Genomic DNA, 23,504 nt, shown 5'->3' with positions numbered 1-23,504 from the left:
GAGCAGGTGGCTGAGGTAAGAATTTGCTTGTCACTTCTAAGGATGACAGCTACTGGGACCACAGACGACCGCTCGAAGTGGGATTACCAAGTCTCAAAAAGTAAGAAAGGATTTGTCTTTAGAAAGCACGTGTTTGATATAAAAGAGGGCGAGCTCCCTGTTCCAGAAAGTTTGGCTTCTCAACCCACACACGCTTCCATGTTTTCCGCTTGCTTCAGGAGGGGAAGGGATGGTCGCAGATGGAAAGAATGTCAAACATGGAGTCGCCTCCCTGGCCCCCCGGGGCTGGGACGTCCCTCTCATGAGGAGGGAGGACAGCACGGTATGGCCTTTCCGTCCAAATGTTCTCGGCTGAGCCCTTCAAGGGGGTGGCAGAAAGAATCACAATCCTAGGCCTTTTAAAGATGAAGAAATGAATGTCACTTGCTTTCCTGGCCTTCATTGGCAATCAATCGTGATTAATGACTGTTTAGGAAATGGACGTTTGATCTGATTTTTTGGTCGCTATTTACCCTTGGGTCTCCTTTCGTGCTCAGAATTTCAGGCTCCTGTTGCCAAATACCAGTGTGTGTTTGGGGCTGGGGGCGGGGGGTCTGCCCCCCCTCTCCCTGAGGAGGGACAGAGCAGCTCCTCAGGTCAGTGGGGAGCAACCTATGGCCACCTTTCCTCAGACCCGTGGAATCTTCCAAACTCTCAAGTACCAGAAACTTTTACAAGCGGATAGGAATGCCAGCGACAGGCTCCGGCTTTTACCTCATCGCCCCGGCCAGCGAAGGCCTCCCCCTCTGCAGATTCTTCCACAGGCCTTGGTCTCCTCAGGTTGAGGGAAGCTGGCCCCAGGACAGCACAAAGGCCAAAGCACCAGTTGGCCACAGGGCTTTCTCCTCAGGATTACTGTTATTTCAACAACTGGCCACTGCCACAGAGAGAGAGAGAGAGGGAGAAAGAGAAAGGCGCTCGATAGACAGGAAGGGGGCAAGCTCCGGCTTCCTTGTTTCCCACTCAGGGACTCGGAAACCTCAGATCAGAAAGCAGCAGACCAGTGTCCAAAGGTCCCCGTGTGCCCGGTGAGGCCCTCCCAGTGGCCCAGCACCCAGGCAGGCAGCGGGGTGGGGGGGACCCCAAAAGCCCATTCTTCTGGCAAAATTTTTTTCTGAGAGGAGATAATGGCTCGATTTGGTCTTCCCCAGGGGGTCGCTCCAGGCCATGCAGCCTCAGGAGATTTCAGAATCCCGGGGCATCAGACACGCTCTCTGGGGACAAAGTCAGCCTTCCGCCTCCACTTCCCATCTCCCGGGGTGTCTTGGCACCAAACCAGCCCGCGACACTTGCTGGAGACCAGGGAGGGGTGGGTTTGGCTTCCGTCCATCGTTGGTCTGTCTTAAGGGGCAGGTGCCCTCGTGTGGGATCCACACAGCGGTTCTGGGGACAGGCCGGCGCTGAGAGGAAGGGGCAGCTCACACAGGGGTCGTCCGCCGGTTCAGCATGCTGACGTGCAAGCCTTCCTTCAGGTCCTGCTGGAAGAAGTCGTGCACCTGCAGGAAGCTGGCCTCCTGGTCGGGGCTGTAGCTGGCGGCCGTGGTCACCTTGAGGGGCTCCCTGGACAGCGTGTACATGGACAGCTCGCCCATGGGGATGGCCCCGGTGATCTTCAGGCCCACCGGGGACGCCGCCCTGGAGGGAGAGGCCTCGGTGGACCTGGAGCTGGACCTCGAGCGCCGTCGCCGGTACCTGTAGCTCGGCATCCGGGCGTACGGAGATGAGGAGGGAGCCTTGAGGAACTCCCGTCTGGTCTTAAACCTCAACTCCTTATTTTTCTCAATGTAAATGTTTACAGCCAGGACTCCCACGGTCTCGGCCACAATGAAGGACAGGGCTCCAAAGTAAAAAGACCAACCGTAGTTGTAATGGTTTTTTTTGTCTTCGTCGCGCTTGTCGCTCGGGTCGCCCGTGTTGCTGGAAATGTAGACAATGATGCCTATGATGTTGCTGAGGCCTGAAAAAGAAGCAGAAGAGGGGGTGGCAGGGAGGGAGGGAGAGGTTAGACCCGCAGCTGGACCAGCGGAGGAGGGGGGGTGCTGGTGGCCACACTTCCCCGGACGGGCGCTGCTTTGTTCAGGTCGTGAACTTTTCAGTTGTTTGTTTTGAAGGGGTAGTAGAGCAAGAGTTCGGATGAGGTGTGCAAAAAAAATGGAGGCACGTAGTGGCCCAGGTCCCCTCCGGAAGGTGGCTACTATTTGTTTGTTCGTTCTTTTTAAAGATTTTTATTTATTTATTTGAGAGAGAGAGTGAGCAGGGGAAGCGGGAGAGGGAGAAGCAGACTCCCCACTGAGCAGGGAGCCCGATGCGGGGCTCCATCCCAGGATTCTGAAGACTATGACCTGAGCCGAGGGCAGACACTTAACCGACTGAGCCACCCAGGGGTCCCTGTTTTTCTATCATTGTTATGTCCAGTCTCTCTTCCTCCCTCCCCGTCTCTCTTACACACACACACACACACACCTATTTTTTCTTAGCACAATACTCTTTGTCCCTTTGCCTTTTTCTGGAACAGTCCCCCTGGCAGACGGTTCCACGTGAAGACAGAGAGAGCCGTCCGTCTTTCTGAGAGCCCATGGCAGCCGCTGCACAGACATGTAACCGGGGCTCTCCCACAGACGTCCAGGGAGTTCCCAGCCCTCTGCGGTGACAGAGTTGTCACAGACATCCTTGTGCCCACACCATCCCACACACGCATGACTACAACTGTGGGATGAATTCCTTGATGTTAAACCTCTGCCTCATCGGATATGTGCATTTCAAAGCTTAAAAATAAACTTTGGGGACATTAGACATAGTGAAAAGTTGTGAAGAGAATACAGAGAGCCCCTTTCTACCTCCTTGCCGGGTTTCCCCCGTGAACGGCTGATGTTACCGTGTACGTTTATCACAACCAGGAAACTCCCTGGTACATTACTACTCACTATTTACTTATTTGAGAGAGAGAGAGAGAGTAGGAGCAGGGGAAGCGGGAGAGGGAGAAGCAGACTCCCACTGAGCCCCCCTGTTGGCTGTCTCTGTTTGACTTGATCTTCCCAGAAGTGAGGTTCGGCAGAGCCAGGCTGCCTGGGTTTGAATCCGGTTCTACCAACGACCAGCCATGGAACTTTGGGCAAATAACTCAGCTTCCTGTGTCTCCGTATTCTCACGTGCCAGATGGGAGTCCCCGTGGTATGCGCTTCCCGGGGCAGATGGGAGGACTGAAGGGGCTGGTACATGCCAGTACTTAGCACAGCAGCTGGCACACGGTGAGACTGCTTTTCTGTTCTCTCACCATCCGCTGTGTTTCACTGGGCAGTAACGTGTCATCTGGTCTAGGCACTGCTGTGCCCTTTGCCCTCCCGCCTCCCGCAGAGATCCGAGTGTGGACGGTACGCTCCAGGCCCTCCTGGCCTCTGGACCATACCTCTCCCCAGGCTCTGACCATTTCCCGCCTCAAATGGTTTCTGGGCCTAAATCACCTCACTGCTGGGGCTAGAGAGGCCTCAAGCTGGGGCCCCCATGTGTGACCCCTGGCCTGCCGTGGCCTTGGCCCATGATCAGAGCTTCCATAAACCAGGGAAAAAAAGGGAACGAGTAGATGTCGCCTTGCTCGCCTGCCGGACTGCTCTTGTCCCTGCTTCCTCTCCCCTCTGGACCCATGTTTTTAGATGAGTGTCCCCGGGCTCCAGTGACCTGGAGCACTGGGTATGGTTCCTCCTGGGGAGATGGGCAGCTGCAGAGGGCACCTGACATGGGAGGCTGACAGCGCTGGGCACAGCCTGTGTCTCTACCACCAGATGACCTCAGGGAAGCCACCTGGGCCACCTGATGGCCTCCTCACAATCTGGGATGCTATGGTTGTGCTCACCGGGCACCGTGGCCCTAACATGTGGTAGTGGGGGTTGGTGCAAATCTTCTTTTCCTTCCTCGGGGAGAGGAAAGGGGACAGGACTCAAACCTTATGGCAAGGATTTCTTTAACGGTTCATACCTTCAAAAAGCCAGGGACTTAAAGGAGGAGAGAGAATGGGGTGTACCCCTATCCTCCCACCTCTGCCCTTGGAGGGGACAAGAAGGAAAAGCATGGGGGCCAGACCAAGAAGGAGGCTCTACACTCGGGCTCTCCTTGCCAACACACAAACACACACACCCTGTACCCTTGACACACACACAGAGACACACACACATAGTTATCAATTGCCTTGGAAAGACACAGATGTGGAAGGGATGTCGAGGCAGGATCATAAGAAGCTGGCCGAAAGACTTTAAGCCAGTGCCTTGACTGCTTTGGCCCGAAGTCACCTTCCTTCTCTCAGAGAAACCACAAGGAGAGGACAAGATGAGGTCAGGCACCGGTAGGCCCTTCCACACCTGTCCCCACAGGCCCCCACCACCGTCCTCAGCGAAGGAAACTCGACCACCAAGGACCACCAGCGACCACCGCCATTGCTGGGATTCTCACTGTCCCCCTCATGGGACTACTGGGCTGTTTCAAGATGCAGAGCCCAGGCCAAGCTAGGGCTGCTTCACCAGACCGAGGGAAGAAATAAGATGCTTTGAAAGCAAGAACACTGTTACAGCCTAGCAGGGAGCTACGATAACAATTTAGGAAAGAATCACTGAATTCAGGGCCACCTGGGCGGTTCAGGTAACCACCTGCCTTTGGCTCAGGTCATGATCCGAGAGTCCTGGGATCGAGCCCCGTGTCGGGTTTTCTGCTCAGTGGGGAGCCTGCGTCTCCCTCTGTCCCCCCATTCCTCGTGCTCTCTCTTGTTCTCTCTCTCTCTTTCAAATAAATAAATACAATCTTTATTAGAAAAAAAGAATCACTGAGCTTTGTAGCACATCTCAAACTTACGTACTAGAAGGCCTAAGACATTAGGCAGGTCCTGTGTCTCCTGACAGGGACCCTTGTTGCAAGTTTATCTGAATCCCAGATGTCAGGACACCACCGGCCGGGTTCGGCCCCGGCAGGAGCCCCCTCGAGACTCCCCCAGAGACTCGGGCCAGAAAACCCAGGGTTTGGTCCTGGACTGTGTATGGGCTCCCCACTTCCGGTCCACACTTCTACCAGGTCTGCAGTGGTAAGACATGAGTTGCGGTGTCTCCATCAAGAGGAGGGACGGTGTGAAGTCATTTGGGTCCAGGTAGGCTGGGGGAGCATGACGGTCACCCACGGCTCTGTGGGGTTTCACTGGGTCGTGGAGGGTGGTTCCGAGGTGCACCCTTGCCAGTAACGTACCCCCTTCACCCTGTCCTCACCTGGTCGGCTCCTTCAGGTCCTGGCTTCCGTTGAGCCCCTCTTGGTGCTCAAGAGGTGCTCAAGACGCCCCCTGGCCCCCCCCACTAACTCAGCCGGGCTTTCCCATCACAGGCTTCTGAGGCTCCAGCCCTGCCCCTCTGGGGCACTTTGCACACTTGGGCTTATTAATCTTTCTGGTCGAGGTGAAATTCACAGAACATAAATTAACCCTTTAAAGTGCACACGTCCATGGCTTAGAATGCCTCTGGAATGTCGGCAGCCACCACCGCTCTCTAGGTCCAGAACATTGTTCATCACGCCAAGCGGAGACCCCGTGCCCCTTGAGCAGTTGCTGCCCACTCTCCGCTCCAGCCCCCTCCCACCTGGACGGCTGAAATCAATTTTGAGAAATAACTTTACACCTGCCCGCTCCCCCCAAGCCCATGCATGCACCAGGACGCAGACCCGGTGCAGGGGGACAGAGCTGGCGACTCACCCGCGGCCACAAAGAGGATGCCCGCGCTGAGGACGATGTTGTTCTTGTGGCTGTAGAACCTTCCAGCGCCGATGCAGAGCCCGCCGAGAAGCAGCAGGATGGTACTGAGGATGGGGAAGACGCTGGAGGCGCGCACGATGCCTGGGTTGGGCAGGAGACAGAGGGGAGGGCAGTGAGAGGGGCTGCTGTCCTGGGCATCGCCATGGGCACCGGCCAGGAGCCCTGAAGCTTGGGGCCCTTCCCCTGACCTTGAAGGTTCCCATCAGGGCCTGGAGACCACGGCAGATTGGGAGCTGGCTGGGTGGATGCCATTGGGCCAGACTCAAGGGATAGCCCAGGCTTGCTGGTTACTCCCTGGAGGATGCCAGGTGGCCTGGAGTCGCATCTGCCTGTGGCTCACTTAGGCTCTCCCTGGGTGTGGGTCACACTTCAGACAGCCTGAAGGCAGGAGAGCCCCTCAGTGACATCTGGGAGCTGCAATGACAGTCATGAAAAGGCTGGTCTGCTTCCCATTCAAATGAGACCTCACAGTCCACGGAGCCTTTCACAGACGCCATCTCTAAGAAGCCTCTGGAAGGCTGGGAAGTGGTGTCCACAAGAGGCCGCTCTGATGGGTAGGTGAGAACACAGGCTTCGGGGCATCAGACGGGCCTGGGTCTGCTCTGTGACGTGCTGGCTGTGTGGCCTGAGTGAAATCACTTCACCTAAAACTGAGCTCCCCCATTTCTAGAAAGCAGCTCACAGTGGTACCTACATCCTATGGTTGGTTTTGTACGAATAAGGGGCTTAGCCCAGGGCCTGGCCGTAGCACACCCTTCTTAGGGGAGCTTTTCTCTCCAGCCTTTTCATCACTGTCCTCAACCCCAGGTGACATGCGGAAGCACGGGACCTCCCGAGGTCACAGAGGACGAGGTAGCTACACAGAGTGGGACACGAGTGGACCCTGCCACCCAGCGGATCTCGGTCTGCACATTTGCTCCGCCCCCGATGAGGGGGATGGCCAGGGCCGTGGACTTCTGACAACGGCAGTCCCCTCCTTTATAACCCGGGGAGAGTAGTAATACCTATCTGTGGGGGCTGAATCCTTCCCGCCCCCTGATATGACCACGTCCCACCCACGGGAACCTACGAATGTGAGTTTTATTTGGATACAAGCTCTTTGAGGCCCTGATTAAATTAGGGGTCTCAAGATGATACCATCCTAGATGAGGGGGGTCCAAATCCAAGGACAAGTACCCTCGTAAGAGGAGGAAGAGAGACAAGCAGAAGACAAGGCGCCTAAGAGAGAAGCCGCGTGAGGACAGGGACAGAGAAAGGGGTAAAGTGGCCCCAGGTCGAGGATAGCTGGGAGCCGCAGACGCTAGAGAGGCAAGGACAGCTTCTCCCCCAGGGCCCACGGAGGGAGCGGCAGTCCGGCCACCACCCCTTGAAGACTTCAGCTACCATGCCGTGAGAGAGTAAATTCCTGTCCTTTGAGGCCACCCAGCTCATGGCACTTTAACCTGGTGGCCCTAGGCAAAGAATGTACTCCCTCCACTTCGGAAGGGCTCCGGGAACCTGGGTCCCTCTTCCTTTGCATCTGGCTAGGAGGAAGGACAGGAGGAGCCCCGAGCTCAGCCTGCCTGATGCACCTGCCGGTCTCCCAGCCCAGGAGAAATCCTGGCTACAGGGACACTTGGTGGCCCCAGCAGGGGACAGTGAGCCCGGGAGCCCTGGCAGGCGCCAACTCCTGAGCCAGCTGAGGGAGTCTGTGGCCTCTCAGCCTCTGAAGGCAGCATTTGTCCCTTTCCTTGTAAGCCCGCCAGTGTGTGCCCTGCTTCACAGAGGGGGCTTTGTTGGGGGCATTAAATAAAGCTCTTCTCTCCAGGACCTCCTCCTCCTCCTTCCTCTGCCTTCTCGCAGCCACAGGCTCTGGGAGGAGGTTTCCCGTGGGCTTGGGAACCATGCCTCTGAGCCGTGCTGACCAGAAAAGTCTGATTTCAGCTCCCTCCAGACGTCCTTGTTCTGCAGACAGGTTGGAGGCTGGAGAGGAGGAAGCCTGGTTCCTCCAAGGTCCCTGAGGTCAGACTTGGCTCCGAGCCATCCACCCTGCCCAGGTAAGTCATGTGTGTACCTATCCTTTGCCACACAGGCTCATCCCGGGGTTCTGGCTGTGCGGACACCAGCTGGGGTCGCTGTGGACGGTGGTATGAGTTGGGTCTTGCACAGAGCTGAGGGACAAGTGGGGCTGAGGTCCAGCCCATACGTCACAGCCAAATCTAGCCCTGGTGAGAACCTGTGTCTGTCTAGAGGATGGCCACCTCCTTCTAACTCCCCCGCAGGCACACCATGGCCTCCCAACAGCGCTGATACCCGCTCTTAAGGCCTGACATGGGTTTAGTACAGGAATCAGCTGCCTGCTGGGAAAATGCGGAGCCTGGAGAAAGGGCACCAGGCACAGGGCAGGGTGGATGGGAATCTCTAGGGCCGGTCTAGCGGAGCCGGTGAAAGAGACATGGCAGACAGGGTGTGGGGTGGTGACCCTATCCACACCTGCCTGTGGGTCTATCAACCAGTCGGGGGGGCACTGCCAGAGCCCCAAGGCTGGGAGGAAGCCCTCTGACAGTTATGCAACTCAATGCACGAGCCCAGTTTCTCTGGAAGACCTCAGAACATACGGCCTGAAGGTTGACCTTGTTCTTGACTTGTTGAAGACATGGTGTGAGGAGCACAGCCTCGGACCTGCTGGGGCTGACACCCCACTCCCAGACAGCTAAGCTGCACCCCAACAGGCTCTCCCACAGGCAGACATCATGGTACCTTCTGTGACCTTCTCAGACCCACCTGTTCTCCTTGGAATGTTAGCACCAGGACGGCAGAGCTCTGTTGCGTTCACTGCAGTACCCCACGTGCCTAATACAGTGCCTGGCACATAGGCCCATAATCACTTTTTGTTAAATGGGTGATTAAATGAGCTCTCGTGACCCTTGGCGCTCTCTCTCTCTCTCCTGTGTGTCTATATGTTTTTGGGATCACAATAGTCTGGGGACCAGAGGACCAGATATTGGGAATCAGGGGGGATGGGCACAGTGACATAACCTTGGCCTGTCCCCAGGTGTTGCCTCCTTCCTCTGGCTGAAGCTCCTAGGTACCTGCACTCTGAACCTTGTTTCAAGACGGCTTCCTTGTTTCCGCAACCCGTTTCCAACAAGGAGGAAAAACACCTTAGGTCTGCCCTCCGCCCCAGTTCCAGCAGCAGCTAGAGTCATCACTTCTTCTTCTCCTTGGGCATCTCTGGGCTTGTTAATGAACCCACTGCTCCCCGCACCGTGTACACCTGAGGAACGCTTTTCCTTCCCAAATGAGCTTTCGTTGACCATCCGTCACCATCAGTCTGGGAAAATCGCTGCTAGGCCCCTCCTAGTCCTTACGACCCCCAACCTCAGGTACCCTGGCAGAGTATGAGGACAGCAGGAGCCTGAAGCTGGACGGGAGAGTGGCAGCACGTTCCTGATCTGCCCCTCCGCATCCTTGTTCCAACCTTTTGCATCCTGCCCTGGGCCCTGGGAGGCACAAGCCATGCACGGGATATTGGGGCTCCCTTGCCTCTGGCTTTGGGAGGAGAGTGCAGGGGAGTGTTTCCCCCTTAGCTTCCTTCCTGCGGGCTGCGGGGAGGTGGCTGCCTTCCTTCCTAAAAGCCACAGCTCCTGCCAGGCAGCCCTGTCCTCACCGTGTCCCCCTTCCCAGCTCCCATACCTGCTTTCCTCACTTGCTGGGCCCAGGAGGGGAAGGGCTTCCCCAGCTGCTGTGCGGGTGGTCTCACCATCCCCGCCAGTTTCCTTTAACCCCGCCCACCCCTTTGTCAACAGTCCCTCACCAGCTACCCTTCCTCCACCCCATCTGAGCAAACCAGTCTGCCTCCTGCTGGGACCTCAAGCAGCTACGTTGTCTGGTCTCTGGGTCGATAGTCATGAGAACAATCCAGAAAGAGATTGCAGGGCTCCGGGGCACGAAGAGGAGACAGGGGCAGGGAAGTAAAGAGGAAGAGCCAGCGCCAACAGCCATAACCTCAAGTAAGCTTAAGCGGGAAATGGGAGAGGGGGTGCTTTGTTTCTCCAGGCCTCGCTCCTCACAACCCCAGTGGGGGCAAATCTGCTCTCAGAGCCTTAAGAACCACCTGAGTGCCCTGGGTAGGGCAGAGAATGGCAGGTTCTGAGTCGGGCTTGATTTCCAGTTGAGCCATCCCCGCCGGGCTGAGTACCAGGGGTCGCCCCGGATGGCTGCGCAGGCCACGCACTGTACAACTCGAAGGGTGTCATTTATGCCACAGTCTATGTACGTGGCATTCCTTGAGCAGTGCGTCAGCTGCACGGACATTTGCGGGGGCCCTGTGGACTATCATTTGCTTGCTTCCGTGTTTTCCCCCCAAAAGCAGAAAGAAAGGACCGGCAGGAGGAAGAAGAGAAGGTGACAGAGGGAGGTTGAGAGGCAGATCTAGCCCCAAATATTTTCCAGGTTCCGGGCCCGGCCAGAGCCGCCCGGCACTTCCCCAGGCCCCGTGGGAACCGCAGGCTGGACTGTTTCACTGGATGACTCAGAACCCAAATCATTTCTCTTAGGAAAAACAAAAAACAAAACCCCAAAAACAATCCATAAGCAGGTGCAGAGTAGACTGAGCTCTCTCGGAGGACGCTGGTATCGATTCTCCATAAATGAAGCCGGGCCCCGGCCCCGGAGGGGGATGCTGTGAGCAGCTCTGTGTGTGTCTTAGCTAATGGGAAAGGGAAAGTGGCTTCAAAGCGGGCATTTCTTCCATTTCCGGGCCCTTCCCTTGCTGTGGCCCCATCCTTCCTCCCAGGGAGGTATTCACAGGCCCAGTGGTGAGATCCAGCTTTAGGGTGTGGAACGGGGTTTGTCCTTGTCCAATATATGCTGTGACTTCCCGTCGGGGGACCAACCCAGCCACAGGGCCTGGGCATTGATGGGGGCTCCCCCAGCTGGTGCCGTGAGCACCGACAGCCCACGCATCAGAGCCGGCACTGCCACCCCTCCTTGCCTTCTCCCCCAGGCAGCCTGAGGGTGCCGCTTCCTCTGAATTTTCCAGAATAGAATGCTGGGTGTGTGGGGCGGGGGTGGGCAGGCCCAAGGCTGGCAGGGCAATGTATTTAGGGTGTCATGGCCCCCCCGGGATGCTTGGCCTGGGCAAGCCTATGTCTAACCTCCTTGCCCGGGGTCCAGCAGCAGCAATCAGTGACTCTGAAACTAGTCATGACCAGCAGCCCTGGGGAGGGGGACGCCCACACCATTATCAGCCTCAGTCTCCCCAGACATGGGCCTACCCACCAAGGAAGCCCACTGGGAGACTCAGCACGTCACGGCAGTGTCGGACCAAAGTCCATCCTCTGGACTAACAATTCTGAATCGGAAAGGGAGAGAAAGAGCCTCCGGAGGACGCACCCCCTTTATGCGCATGGGGCCAGGCTTTCCTCCAGCAGCATCCCCCTCTCCCCTACACACACCAAGGAAGCGAAAGATTCCTGACACTTACGAAGGAGATACTCGGAGCTGTCGTGGTCATAATCATTGTCCTCTGGGAAGTGATTGATCCGGAAGCAGTGGCCTTTATAGATCCCTGGGGAGAGCAAGAGGGAAAGAACATGGTAAATGTTGCATGGGGCATGGGTTCACGCACCTGCTCCCTCCAGCCTTGTGTACGGCGTGTGTGCCAGGCTCTGGGCAGGCCCGGGCATGGAGAGAGGAGAGAGGCCCGCTCTGGCATCCCTGGTCTATGCGGGAGCGGGCACACACACAGAAGGACCACGCAGAGGGACAAGCGCCCGGGACGGGACCCTCTTGGTCATGGTCCACGTCGGGGCACCTGCAAGTGTGAAAGGCCCACCATCAGTAACTATGCGGGGACAAGAGCTGAGCTGCTCAGGGCAAGCAGGACGTTCGATCCACCGGATCCCCTGGCCCGTCTGGTCCAAGGGACTGCAGAGCCAACTCGAAAAATGACAAAGAATTTGCCCCTGGGAACCGTGAGAGGGGACCTTCCAGGTGGAGGAGGAAGCCGAGAAAAGGGAGGGCTGGGGTCCGAGCCTGGGGAGTGGTGGGAAGTTCCGTGGCTGGACTCGGTAGGGCCCGTGTAGGGGGAGGGGCTGGGGACCATAGTGGGGCAAGGTCTGGGTCTGGGTCTAGGTCGGGGTCCGGTGAGTTGGGGTGAAATCTTACCCTGAGATGTCTGTGTCTTTCCTCTCTCCTAAACACTCATAAATCCCTCCTAATGTACACTCCGAATCTGCAGTGAGCAGCGTGATTCTGATCCCCTCACTCAGTGTGATGGAGGGAAGACAATATGGAGCCAGAGAAAATTCCAGAAAGGCCGAGACCACCTCCTGCCTGCTTTCCCTTCCCCGCTCTGAGCGGTAGCCTCCGCAGAGGGGGAGGCAGGACACCCAGGGTAATTTTGCAACTGCAGGAGGAGAGGCCAGGCCTTCCTTCCTGAAGCTTCTGCCCTGCTCTCCTGGCCCCTGCTCCCCTATAGTCTGGGAACACCCAGCACAGAAGTGGACACGGGTGGAGAGCAGGGCCCCCAGGGTGTCAGGCCCTGCCCTGCCCTGCCAGCCCAGCCCCTCACGCCCAGCTCGGCCTCCCTGCTTCGGCAAGGAGCTCGTCTTGACAGCGCCGCTTGGCTGGGGCTGGGGCTGTTTCCACCCGGGGCCAGTTCTTGTTTTGCTGCCGCTGCCAAGCATCCCGCTGGCCTCCCACAGCCCAGCCTGACCTCTCAGTCGGAGGCAGAGTCAGAAGCAAGGTGTGTGCCAGACCCGCATCCGTCTCTCGGTGCTTCCAATCAAGAGAGGCCTCTGACGAGCTCGGGGCACGCTGCCCTTCCACCGGTCCTCCAGTTAGCCGGCTCGCCCGCGGCCTCCCCACGCTGTCCCCTCTGCCTTAGCTGCTGCCTCCAGAAAGCCGGGGAGCTGGGGGAGGACCCCCGCTTCCCGAAGGCCCAGGACCCTTGAGGACCCATTGGTAGGTGGGCCGGATTTGGTCAGGGAGCGGTAGGAGGACAGACTGTGGGTCTCAGAGGTCATGCCCTGAGTGGGATAGGGTTTGACAGTGTCCGCTGTGCTGGGCCAAGCAAGAACGACTCCACGTCCTCATCTGTAGAATGGGAACAACTACATGCTTTGTCTGCTAGGGATGTCAGAAGAATTACGAAGGGCAACACTTAAAACGCACTCAGATGTTCCTGGTCCCAGTGACGGCTCGGGAAAGGCTCGCTGCCACTGGACCCAGAAACCTCCCATCCTTTGCGCCGAGGGTCCTGACTCCTCCCTGAGCACCTGGGTCGGTGGAGAAGCACGAGAGGTCGTGAGTGAGAGGAGAGAGAGCACAAGGGTGGGCATCAACGGGTCCCACGGAGGCCAGAGGGGACCAGCCACACCTTCTCCTTAGGCCGGGCTGTGGGAGCCCAGAGCCAGGGTGTTTGTAACACAGAGTGTTTTCCAGATGGGCGAGGCGGGCCAAACCCTCTACTGTTCTTCCCTCTCCCCACTCACCTTTTTGGGTCATTTTATTGGCCTCACCCAAATCACCAAATCACATGTGCTTGTTGGAAACAAGTCAAATAGTCAGAGGTTGACAACGAAAAAGTAAATAATGTCTCTTCAGACTTGTTTTCTAGAGGTCAACGATGTGTGTGTCCCCACGTCTTCCTCTGTGTGCGCACCGGCACGTGTCCACCTACGTGAGTTTCCCCCATTTTTTTTTTTTTTAATTGAACTTTTTGCTTGGAGATAACAGTAGATTTGCGGGCAGTTGTAAGAGATAATAATAAACATATACCCTCTGCCCAGTCTCCCTCAACGGTCACATCTTGCAAAATTGTAGTCTCACAACCAGAATGCTGACATGGCCACAGTCGAGAGAGAGAGAGAGAGAGAGAGAGAGAGAGAGAGAGAGAGAGAGGATGTTTCCAGCACCACCTTCCTCCTGCCTTCCCGGCGTCTCCTTGACCCACGGCACCTGCCAAGCTGTTCATTTGCAGAGAATTGTCATTTCAAGAATGTCCTTTGGCTCTTTTCTCCCAGCATTGTTCTCTTAAGGTTCATCCACGGTTGTTATGTGTATAAACACTTTCTTTTTATTGGCCAGCGCTATGCCACGGTATGGAGGTAACAAGGTTTGGGACATCTGACTGTTCAAAGCGATTACAGCTGTGACGTCCTGCTATTTCTAATAATGTTGCCTCGAACATTCACAGGCGAGTTCTTGGGTGAGCCTAAGTTTTCATTTCTCTGGGATAAATGCCCAGGAGTATGACTGCTGAGTCACATGATAGGTTAGTTAGTTTTATTAGGGACTCCTAAAAGTGATTTCGAAGATGCCTATTTTTTTTTTTTTTAAGATTTAATTTACTTATTTGACAGAGAGATCACAAGTAGGAAGAGAAGCAGGCGGGGGGCGGGGTGCAGGTTGGGGAAGCAGGCTCCTCACTGAGCAGAGAGCCTGATTCGGGGCTCGATCCCAGGACCCTGAGATCATGACCTGAGCTGAAGGCAGAGGCTTTAACCCACTGAGCCACCCACGTGCCCCGAAGATGCCTATTTTTTGAATGGAATTATGCTTTATGCATCATCCATAACCTGCATTTCTCATTTAACAATATGTACGAACATCCTTCCAGGCCAGTACCTATAGATGTAACTTCTAGAAAAAACTTTTGTCTATTTTTCATAAAAAATAACAAGTTGATACGAATCCAACAGTTGCTGGAAATCCTAGCCTCTAGGCCAGGAAGCTCGCTCCGGCACTGACGGCATGAAAGGAAAACATGCCCTTGGTAGAAACGAGGAAAGAAATATATTTATATATTCAACCTGAAAACAACACTCAGGTTTTGACCTGTTAGCTTGCATACGGATATCTTTGCTCCAAATGCTCCTGTAGTACGTCTTGCTGCCCTCAACTCTACATTTAGGAGAGAGAGTTAATATTTGATAGAATCTGTACATAGAACTCACACTGTCCAATGTATCGACGTTTTTTTTTTTTTAAAGATTTATTTATTTATTTATTTGACAGACAGAGATCACAAGTAGGCAGAGAAGCAGGCAGAGAGAGGGAGGAAGCAGGCTCCCTGCTTAGCTGAGAGCCCAATGTGGGGCTCGATCCCAGGACCCTGAGATCATGACCTGAGCCAGAGGCAGAGGCTTAACCCACTGAGCCACCCAGGCATCCCATATCAACGATTTTTAAAAGCCGTTCTTTTTCGTGGTTGCATAGCCACCCACAGTCATGGTTTGTCATTTCAGTTGGCCCATAGAATCCCTTTCTTGGGGCCATGTGCACACACTGGGAATCCCACCACGTCCTATTACGCTCTGAGGAATGTTGAATCCATACGTGCATTGTGCGTTGACTCCTTTCCCTTTCCTTTCTTCCTTCCTTCCCTCTTTCCACTTTGGGCCCTTATCCACAGACAGAAGGGATGGGCATTGTTGGGGGTTGAATTATGTTCCCCTGAAAGATGGATTAAAGTCCTAACCCCTGGTACCCCTGAATGAGACCCTGTTTAGAAATAGGACACCTGGGTGGCTCAGTGGGGTAAGCCTCTGCCTCTGGCTCAGGTCATGATCTCAGGGTCCTGGGATCAAGCCCCACATTGGGCTCTCAGCTAAGCAGGGAGCCTGCTTCCTCCCTCTCTCTGCCTGCTTCTCTGCCTACTTGTGATCTCTGTCAAATAAACAAATAAAATCTTTAAAAAAAAAAAAAGAAATAGGGTCTTAAAGACCTAAGCAAGTTAAGATGAGGCCACCCTGAATTCGGGTGGGCCCTGAATTCGGGGACCAGTGTCCTTATTAAAAAAAGGGGGGGACTGTGGAAAGAGACACACACAAGGGAGAAGGTCATGGGGAGACAGAGACAGATCCTGGAGTGACAGGTCTACACACTGAGGAAGGCCGAGGATTACTCGCCACCACCAAAAGCTAGGGAGAGGCAAGGAAAGATCCTACCAATGTCTCAGAGGGGCCACAGCCCTGCTGACACCTTGCGTTTAGACTTCCGGCCTGCACCACTGGGAGACAAGACATTTCTTTGTTCCCACCCAGTTCGTGACAATTCGTCACAGTGGCCCTAGGAGGCTCATACACGTGTTGCGCTGTGTGGGAGAAAATGCAGCGTGCCTCCCTCACTCCCCAGGGGGGACCGCAGCCCTACAGAAAGGTGAAGGCGCCCTGCCCAAGGTCGTGTTCCATCTTCCTGCTCCTCCATCAGCTGTGGGAGCCCATGGGCAAAACTAAGAAGTCGGGTTCACTGGGCACCTCCTTGTTAATTGTGCTGGAGTGAAACTCCTGTGGTCTCTTAGGCCCAGGCTTCCAAAGCAAGTTGGCCAGTCCCCATCGGGATCCCAGATCCTCTCCTGATTCTCTCGCATTTTGGTATCTGCCGGCCACGGGGACCTCATCACCTCCCCAAGGCATTCCATTTTTAAACAGCTTTAACGTTGAACTTCCTGAAGTTCCTGCCTCCCTCCACTGGTGCTACTCACAAGCTCTAGGAATAAAAGAATCCCTTTGCCATGAGCGGACCTTCGAATCACTGAATGTGTCTGACAGGATGGAAGTCAGAGCTACTTTTCCAGCTGCCCAGGAAGGTGAGGCCCAAAGCTGAGGACAAGCAATGACCCACCACCTGCCAACATTTGAGACCAGACCCCTCCCCTAGCAGACCTTATTAACAGGCAGGATATCTGACCCCCATTCCCAGTCAACCTTATCCCCAAACCTAGTCTAAAGAAGGGGGGCTGTGGAGAAGAAGGCGCCACTTGTCATTGGTGTATGGAGAGTGAAAGAGATTGCTCCCTTCCCCTAGAGCCAAGGATTTGGGTATTTCCCTTAAATGAATGTCACCTCTAGGTCAGACATCTCCAGTTCCTTCAGTCATTTCTTTATTGATGGTTCCAAGAGACATCTCCAGCCTAGCTCCCTTCTTTGGGGCAGCTTCCACCACCAAACCCAATGTTTCAGAGCACACCAGAGCTGTCCCCTCCTCTCCTTTGGACTCTATGCTTCTGTTAATGGGACCTGGTGTCAACTCGGGCTCTCAGAAGTTTTTCTCAAGAACTGGAACACCTCCCCCCCAACTTGTTTTTGTTGAATGGGGTGTTTATTCCTAGGGCCTTCACATTTATTCCTGTCAAGTTTAATTTTGTTAGTGTTGGCCCAATGCATCCGATAGGGAGAAAATGAATGGCTGATACAAGAGGTAAGAGAAGGCCACTTCCAATCCACTTCACATGTGCTCTCTCTCCGTGAACAGGTTATTCACCAAGTTATCTATTAAGTGATATGTCGGGTGGTTAATGACAACATCCTGGCCAGGCCACAGTACAGGAGCACTGAGACATTCCTGGGGATCCTCTCCTTCTTGGGGTCAGGAAACTACTTTGTTTGTCACATGGCCCCAGACGCGTTATTTCTTCATCTACAAAACTCAGGAACTGGGCCAGAGGGAGCCTCTCCTGCTCAAAGATTCTAGAACTGTTTTGTGTAGAAAAAATATGAGTTCAAGCTCCCTGCTCAGCGGGGAGTCTGCGTCTCCCTCTGCTTGTGTGCTCTCTCTCTCTCATCAAATAAATAAATAAAATCTTTTAAAAAAAATCTTAAAAAAAAAAGAAAAGATAAAATTGTGTGCACAGGTTAACACAGTCATTCATCTACAGACATCTAGACCACTTCTGTTAAAGCACTTTCTAAAGGCATAGGAAACATTTGGAAAGAAATATCCTTGAAAGGTGCAGTGTTTTATCTCTGGGTGATAGGGTTATGAGCGAATTAAAGTTTTCTTCTTTACTTTTTTTTTTTTTTCTGAATTTCCTACAGTGCCAAAACATGAACCGGTAGGGGTTACTGAAAGAAAGAAAAGAAACAGAATCTTTGATTCTTAGTGATGACAGGAGGGTCCTTCTGGAATGACCACAGATCTGATCAGATATGACCACTAGTGAGTTTGGTGTGGACCGCGGGGGTGGGACCGTGTGGGAGGCATTGGAGCCTCTCCTGGGGGAGCGTCCCCAGCACTCCCCCCGACCAGGCAACCGGGGGTGCGGCCCCCACGACGTGGCGGGGTTGATTATGGGGATGTAGGATTTTCAGTGCAAAGCGGGAGGAGACGGTCACTGGACACGTCCTTTCCGGAAGGCCAGCATCTGAGACAAGCTCTGCAATGGGCCACCTCGGAGCTCTGTTGTCACAGGGGAATCCTGGAGGAAAGACTGGGGGAGGGCGACCACACCGAAGGGGGTCATTCCGTACTCCTCCACCCCGTGCAAAGCATTTCCATAAGTATGACTTCCTTGAGCCTCACAAACACTGGCGGCAGCCATCATACCCACTGGGGACAGACACCTGTTAACCGCCCCCCTCCCAATACTTCTCTGCCGGCTTCTCACTCCAGCCCTTCGTCCATGCAGCAGCCAGCTCCACGCACGGGTCAGCTGCTGACACCTCGATTTGGCCGCACCCATCATTTCTGGCTTTTCATCCAGGGCGCTGGGTAGGTTGTGGGGGTGGGTGGGGTGGGGAGAGCCGGAATTCACACCCATGCATGGAGCTGGAAGACTGACATGGAGGGATGATGACAATCCTTCCCCCTCCCCACCTCATAACCTTTGTGTAGGAGGATGAGGGGAGCTGATGGATAAAGTGCCCATCCCCCATCCTGGGGGTCCATGCTGCCTGCTTCTGGGCGCAGGTTCCAAGAGGACCGAGTCAAGTGATGGTCAACTCAGGGACGCCCCTGGCACTGGCTTGCTTTCCATCTAATCTGGGTTTTGCTCTCACCAGCGCCCCTGCCCTCCCCATCACTGTGCCCACCCCCTAGGACCGCCTCCCAAGATACACCCCCTGCATCCAAGCCCCTGGCTCAGGCTATGGTGAAAAAGGTGATGTGCTGAGCACGTGCCATGCACCGGCTCATTTCATCTTTGCAAAAAACACTCTCTTGAAGATGGAAGAAAGGAGCTGAGAGACTGAGGTCTGCTCCCCAGGCCGCACTGCAGAGGTCCAATTAGGAAAGCCTGGGTGTTCTCCCTTAGCTGGAAAGTCTCCTTTGCTCCCTTTTAAAGCAGAGGCTCGGGGGACGCCCGGAGTGCGCGCGGCAGAGCGGTGGCGCCTGGAATCCATCTTCTTGATGTCTCATCGCGTGTTCCTCCCTGGCGCTACGTTCTCGAGACCCCTCGGCAAATGTGGGGGGCTTCTCATGCAGCATGGGCTGCTGGTCCTCCTCCCCAGGACGGGTCAGGACGTGCAACCACATAGCCGCCAAGAGCACCGGGTTAGCCTCCAGGAAACGGTCTCCTGACACTGAAGCCAGAGGCAAAGTCATGTCCAGGCCTTGGAAAAGGCAGCTGTGGGTGAGCGGGGATGGCTGGAGGCTCAGAGAAGGTGGCCTGACACAGCAGGGCCCCTTTGGCTCGAGGACAGAATGAGTGTGAGCATAGAGCACAAAGGGCCCAGTGGAAGGAGATGCTGAGCTGGGCTTTCCCTGCCTCGGTCATCCCCCAACAGGATTTTCACTCTCGTGTGCCAAGCGTGGCCCAGGTGCTGGAGCTTCGGGTCTGAGTGAGGCTCAGCTGGGGGTACCCACAACACGAGACACTGTGAGTATCATCCCGGAGGGTGATCGGGGGCCGGGAGGCAGGGGAAGGCATCAGAGGTGTCTTAGATGGTAGGTTCTCATCCTGAAGTTCTGGCAGAGCTCAAAGCTGAGGTCCGGGGCGGGGGTGGGGCTCAGGGAAACGGGCCACATCTGGGAACCGACACCTCTGCAGAAGCTGCTCGGACCTATGACAGTAGATTAGCCCCAGCCCCAGCCCTCCTCACCATCCCCGGTCAATCTGAGGACTGGAAAACCCCAGAGGAGGCCCAGCTGCTGAAGAGGAGGTGACGGTGAGTCCCACCCGTGGGCCAGCGCATCCCAGTAGACCCGTCTAAATCAGCTTATGCGTTAGAAACTAGTTGAACAGCACTTATTTTTCTCCATGGACAATAATCTGGGATGCTGTCTCCTAACGAGTCCAGATTAAGGACAGGTGGCTGGACTGTGCTCTGCGAGTTGGGCCATCACGTGCCGGTCCCGGCCCTGGTCCAAGGGCCAAGTGGTGGTCCCACCTTGGGGTGGGACACGTGGGAGGAGCTCAGAGGGAGCCTGTGTCTCCCGGTCCCGGCGCCGATGACCCACCAGGACTGCTTCCCCTTCAGGGTCTTTCCAGAGCTGGTCCCCAACCCGAATCCTGACTTCCTGCGGGAAGGGCGTGAGCAGCTTGGAGGACTGGAGGGCTGTACATTTCCAGGAGGATATAGGCCTTTCTAGAAAGGATCCAGGACTTGTGGAGGAAGTGGAGAACGAAGAGGCAGCCAGGCTTTCGCCAGGCTAAGGGGGGCGGGGAGGTGGGGATGAATATTATCCTTGTGGCGAGAAGAGCAGCAAGGATTTACTTAGCACCTACTACGTGCCAGGCTCTCTGGGGAGCACCTGTCACTTATTAGCTCACTTCACCTTCCTACTAAGCCTCTGAGCTAGATAGGACAAAAAATCCCATTTGCTACTAAGTGTCCTAGCCAGGATTCGAACCAGGCCACCCGGCTTCAGCAGCCAGGCTTTTACCTCCCTCACTTTGGAGACAGAAGGACACGGGGCAGTCTCAGAGCTACAAGGAGTTCTGATTGGTTGGAGCGTGACGCAGGCGTATGGGTCCCTGACACTCTTTAGTGGCAGGAAAACTTGTTTTCCTGGACTCTTGGGCAAAGGGGCAGTGGCTGGTGGGAGTGGCTGGATGAGCTTTTCGCCAGAAGGTGGGGTGCTCGAGCTGGAGACAGGGCCATCCAGGGCCCCAGACCAGTCAGGACAGTGGTAATGGGGGTGGGAGAGCTTGAGGGCAGAGCTTGGCTGAGGCTAGGAATTTGGAGGGGCGCTGGTGCGTACACGGGAGGCGCTGTGGTGGGCAGCACAAGCGAAGGACACGGGTCGAGGGGGCGAAAGGGCACAGGTCGGCCAGCCTCGTGTTCTGGAACCACAGAGTGCGGCATGGGTGGAGAGTAGCAGAGGGGGTTGAAGAGGCTGGGCCGGGTGTGGGGGTCTCACGTGGTAGGCGGGGAGATGGGGCTTTACTGCACAGTCTTCACAGGGGGTGACTTGAGGTTGGAAGGCCCTGGCGGGCTATGGCCGCTCCTCAAGGGAGGTGTGTGGGGTAAGAGTCATGAGGGGTGTAGGGAGAAGAAAGGCAGCACAGGGCTGTGTGAGAGGGGCCCTTCATGTGGGGAGACCCTGTGTTCTGTCCTTCGACGTGTTTGCAGATGAGGGACTAGAGGCCAGGCCGGAAGGGACCGGGGCAAGATGGTTTCAGCACGGACAGGCAGCCTGTACTCCTTTCCGGGGTTGCTGTCACGAAGTATCCCACACTGCGTGGCCAGGCCCACAGAATTTCTCGGTTTCTCAATGCTGGAGGCCAGAGGCCAAGATAGGGGAGGGCAGGGCTGGTTCCTCCGAGGGCTCTGAGGGGAATCCACTCCCCTAGCGGTGGTCTTTTGCCCGAAATCTTGGCTTCCCGCGGCCTCTGAGGCCTTGCCTTGATTTCCGCCTTCAGCCTCACACGGTGTTCTCCCTGTGTGTGTGTGTCTGTCTCCACATTTCCCCTTTGCTCGAGGACAGCGGCGGTCCTACAGTTTGAGGCCTGCCCTAAGTACTTCGTTTTAACTTGATTATCTCTGTAAAGACCCAACCTCCAAATAAGGTCACATTCTGAGGTACTGGGGTTAGGACTTCAACATGAGAGTCTGAGGAGGGGGGCTCATAACACAGGTGAGGGACACATGGCCAGGTGTCCAGGCCTGGACCCCAAAGTCTCCACACTTCTCCCACCTCTCCAGCTTCTGCTTCCATAATCCCCACTCAGAGTTCCCCTCATGATTCCTTCCCCTCTACACCTATCTCCAGAGGACCTTCCCAGTAACTGTGATTTCCCACTTGGCACACTCCGGTGTCCTCCTACGGGCTGGTTTCTCTCCAGCAGCAGCGAGGCGGGTGGTTGGGGAACCACTCTCTGGGATGCCGTAGAGAAATGGTAACTGGAAAGCTCGGGGATGGTGCTAACCACTCGAGTCCTTTCCTTACTGAAACGCAGGGCCGCCATGTTTGCTGTTAGATGAGGCAGTGTGACCGAGGTGGTGAATGGAGTGTGAGTAGAGGTGATGTGTGCTCTTTCTGGACAACGCTCTGGAGAAATGGGTGCACCCCTCCATCTCCATGGCACAGGGAGCCACGTGACAGAAAGGACCAAAGTCCCTGGATCCAACTATGAGGGAAAGCTGCCCACGAAGAGGGCTATCCACTTTGAACTGTTCCATGGGCCATAAATCCACTTCTAGGAAGTTGAAGACATTACACGTTTTAGTGTGTCTCTGTTCCAGTAATAATGATATAAGAAGAGAACAAGGCAGAGGTGGCCTCTGCCATTCCGGAGCTTTCCAGTTACAGAGTCAATTACGGCTGAGGGGAGAGGTCTGAAGGAGGAGGCCGGAGTTTCAGAGAGCACTTCATGGAGGACCTGACCCAGGTTGCTGAGCGGAAGTCAGGAAAGCTTCTCCTCGTCTGGAAAATGGAGAAATATTTTGATGATCTTTCAGAGCCAAAGGGAGGCCCAATGAGCCCCATATTGGTCGGAGCACTTTGAGAAGAGTATAAATCCTGAGGATGTTGTGAGGGCGAATATATAGTTTCTTGGAGATGCCTTCAGACCAGACCAGAGCCCTCCATGTCCTCTCCATGGCCATGGGGATTCAGAGCCTGTGTGGCCTCCTTGGGCGTCATGACACCGGCCACCAGTGGCTGAGACATGTTTCATATGTGCTCTTCCCTTCTCTGCGTAGCCCTAGGTTAGTCACTGAGGTGCCTCGAGGATTTGTGGGGGTCTTTCTTTTGATAGAGACATGGTTCATCCCTTTGATCTTTACCCTTCCTTCCTTCCTTTTTAAAAAATTTATTTATTTTATAGAAGAGGGGGAAGGCAGAGGGAGAGGGAGAGAGAATCCCAAGCAGACTCCATGCCAAGTGGGGAGCCTGATGGGGGGCTTGATCTTATGACCCTGAGATTGTGACCTGAGCCGAGACCAAGAGTCGGACGCTTAACGGACTGAGCCACCCAGACACCCCACATTCGTCCTATTACTTCAGTATTCATTGGTAGATGCCAGGCCCTGTGGGAGCCCAAAGACATTGGTCCTGCTGGCAGGAATTTGCAGCCCATTTGGGGACATGAACATATCCCCATCACCTTAAAACAAGTGAGCCAGTGACACGTGCCTTGAGGGAAGTATGGGGTTCGTGGAGTTTCCAAGAACGAGAGAGAAGGGCTGGGTGGGGTGTCTGGGACCGCTCCAGGGAGTGTGTTTTGGAAGAAAGCATGCCTGGCGAGGAGGAACCGAGGCTGAGAAAGGTCTGTGGGCTGCTGTCACGGGCATGCCTGCGTCACCCTGCAAGGGGACTGGATTTCATGCATTGGCTCCGAGGTGCCGCTGTGAGATTTTGTGCGACTGGAATGGAACGGTCTCCTCATGACTAATGCAGGGAGCCCTCGTCCCCTGAGGTTCCACATGGCTGCGATTCTATTCCCAGCCCGGCTGGGTGTCGATTGACCTGTTAGGTCTGTGGCCCTGCCTGGGGGTCCCTTGGGGGTCTTGCTTTCATCCCGGAGGAACCCAGCTGC

At 55.3% G+C, this 23,504-nt stretch overlaps 1 protein-coding gene across 1 annotated transcript in view; it reads right to left on the bottom strand.

The window, feature by feature from the left end:
* Positions 1-753: 753 nt before the first annotated feature.
* Positions 754-23,504, bottom strand: part of CACNG4 (calcium voltage-gated channel auxiliary subunit gamma 4) — a 59,218-nt gene continuing 36,467 nt past the window's right edge. The window contains exons 2-4 of the mRNA XM_047708267.1: positions 11,286-11,369; positions 5,759-5,899; positions 754-1,996 (exon numbers count right to left, since the gene is read on the bottom strand). Of these exons, the coding sequence (XP_047564223.1) occupies positions 1,458-1,996; positions 5,759-5,899; positions 11,286-11,369 (764 nt within the window). The 3' untranslated portion in view covers positions 754-1,457. The remainder of the gene's footprint in view (positions 1,997-5,758; positions 5,900-11,285; positions 11,370-23,504) is intronic.

The sequence above is a fragment of the Lutra lutra genome, chromosome 16, assembly GCF_902655055.1.
Source record: "Lutra lutra chromosome 16, mLutLut1.2, whole genome shotgun sequence".
In the NCBI taxonomy this organism is placed as follows: Eukaryota; Metazoa; Chordata; class Mammalia; order Carnivora; family Mustelidae; genus Lutra; species Lutra lutra.
This window is presented reverse-complemented; position numbering and strand designations above follow the sequence as displayed.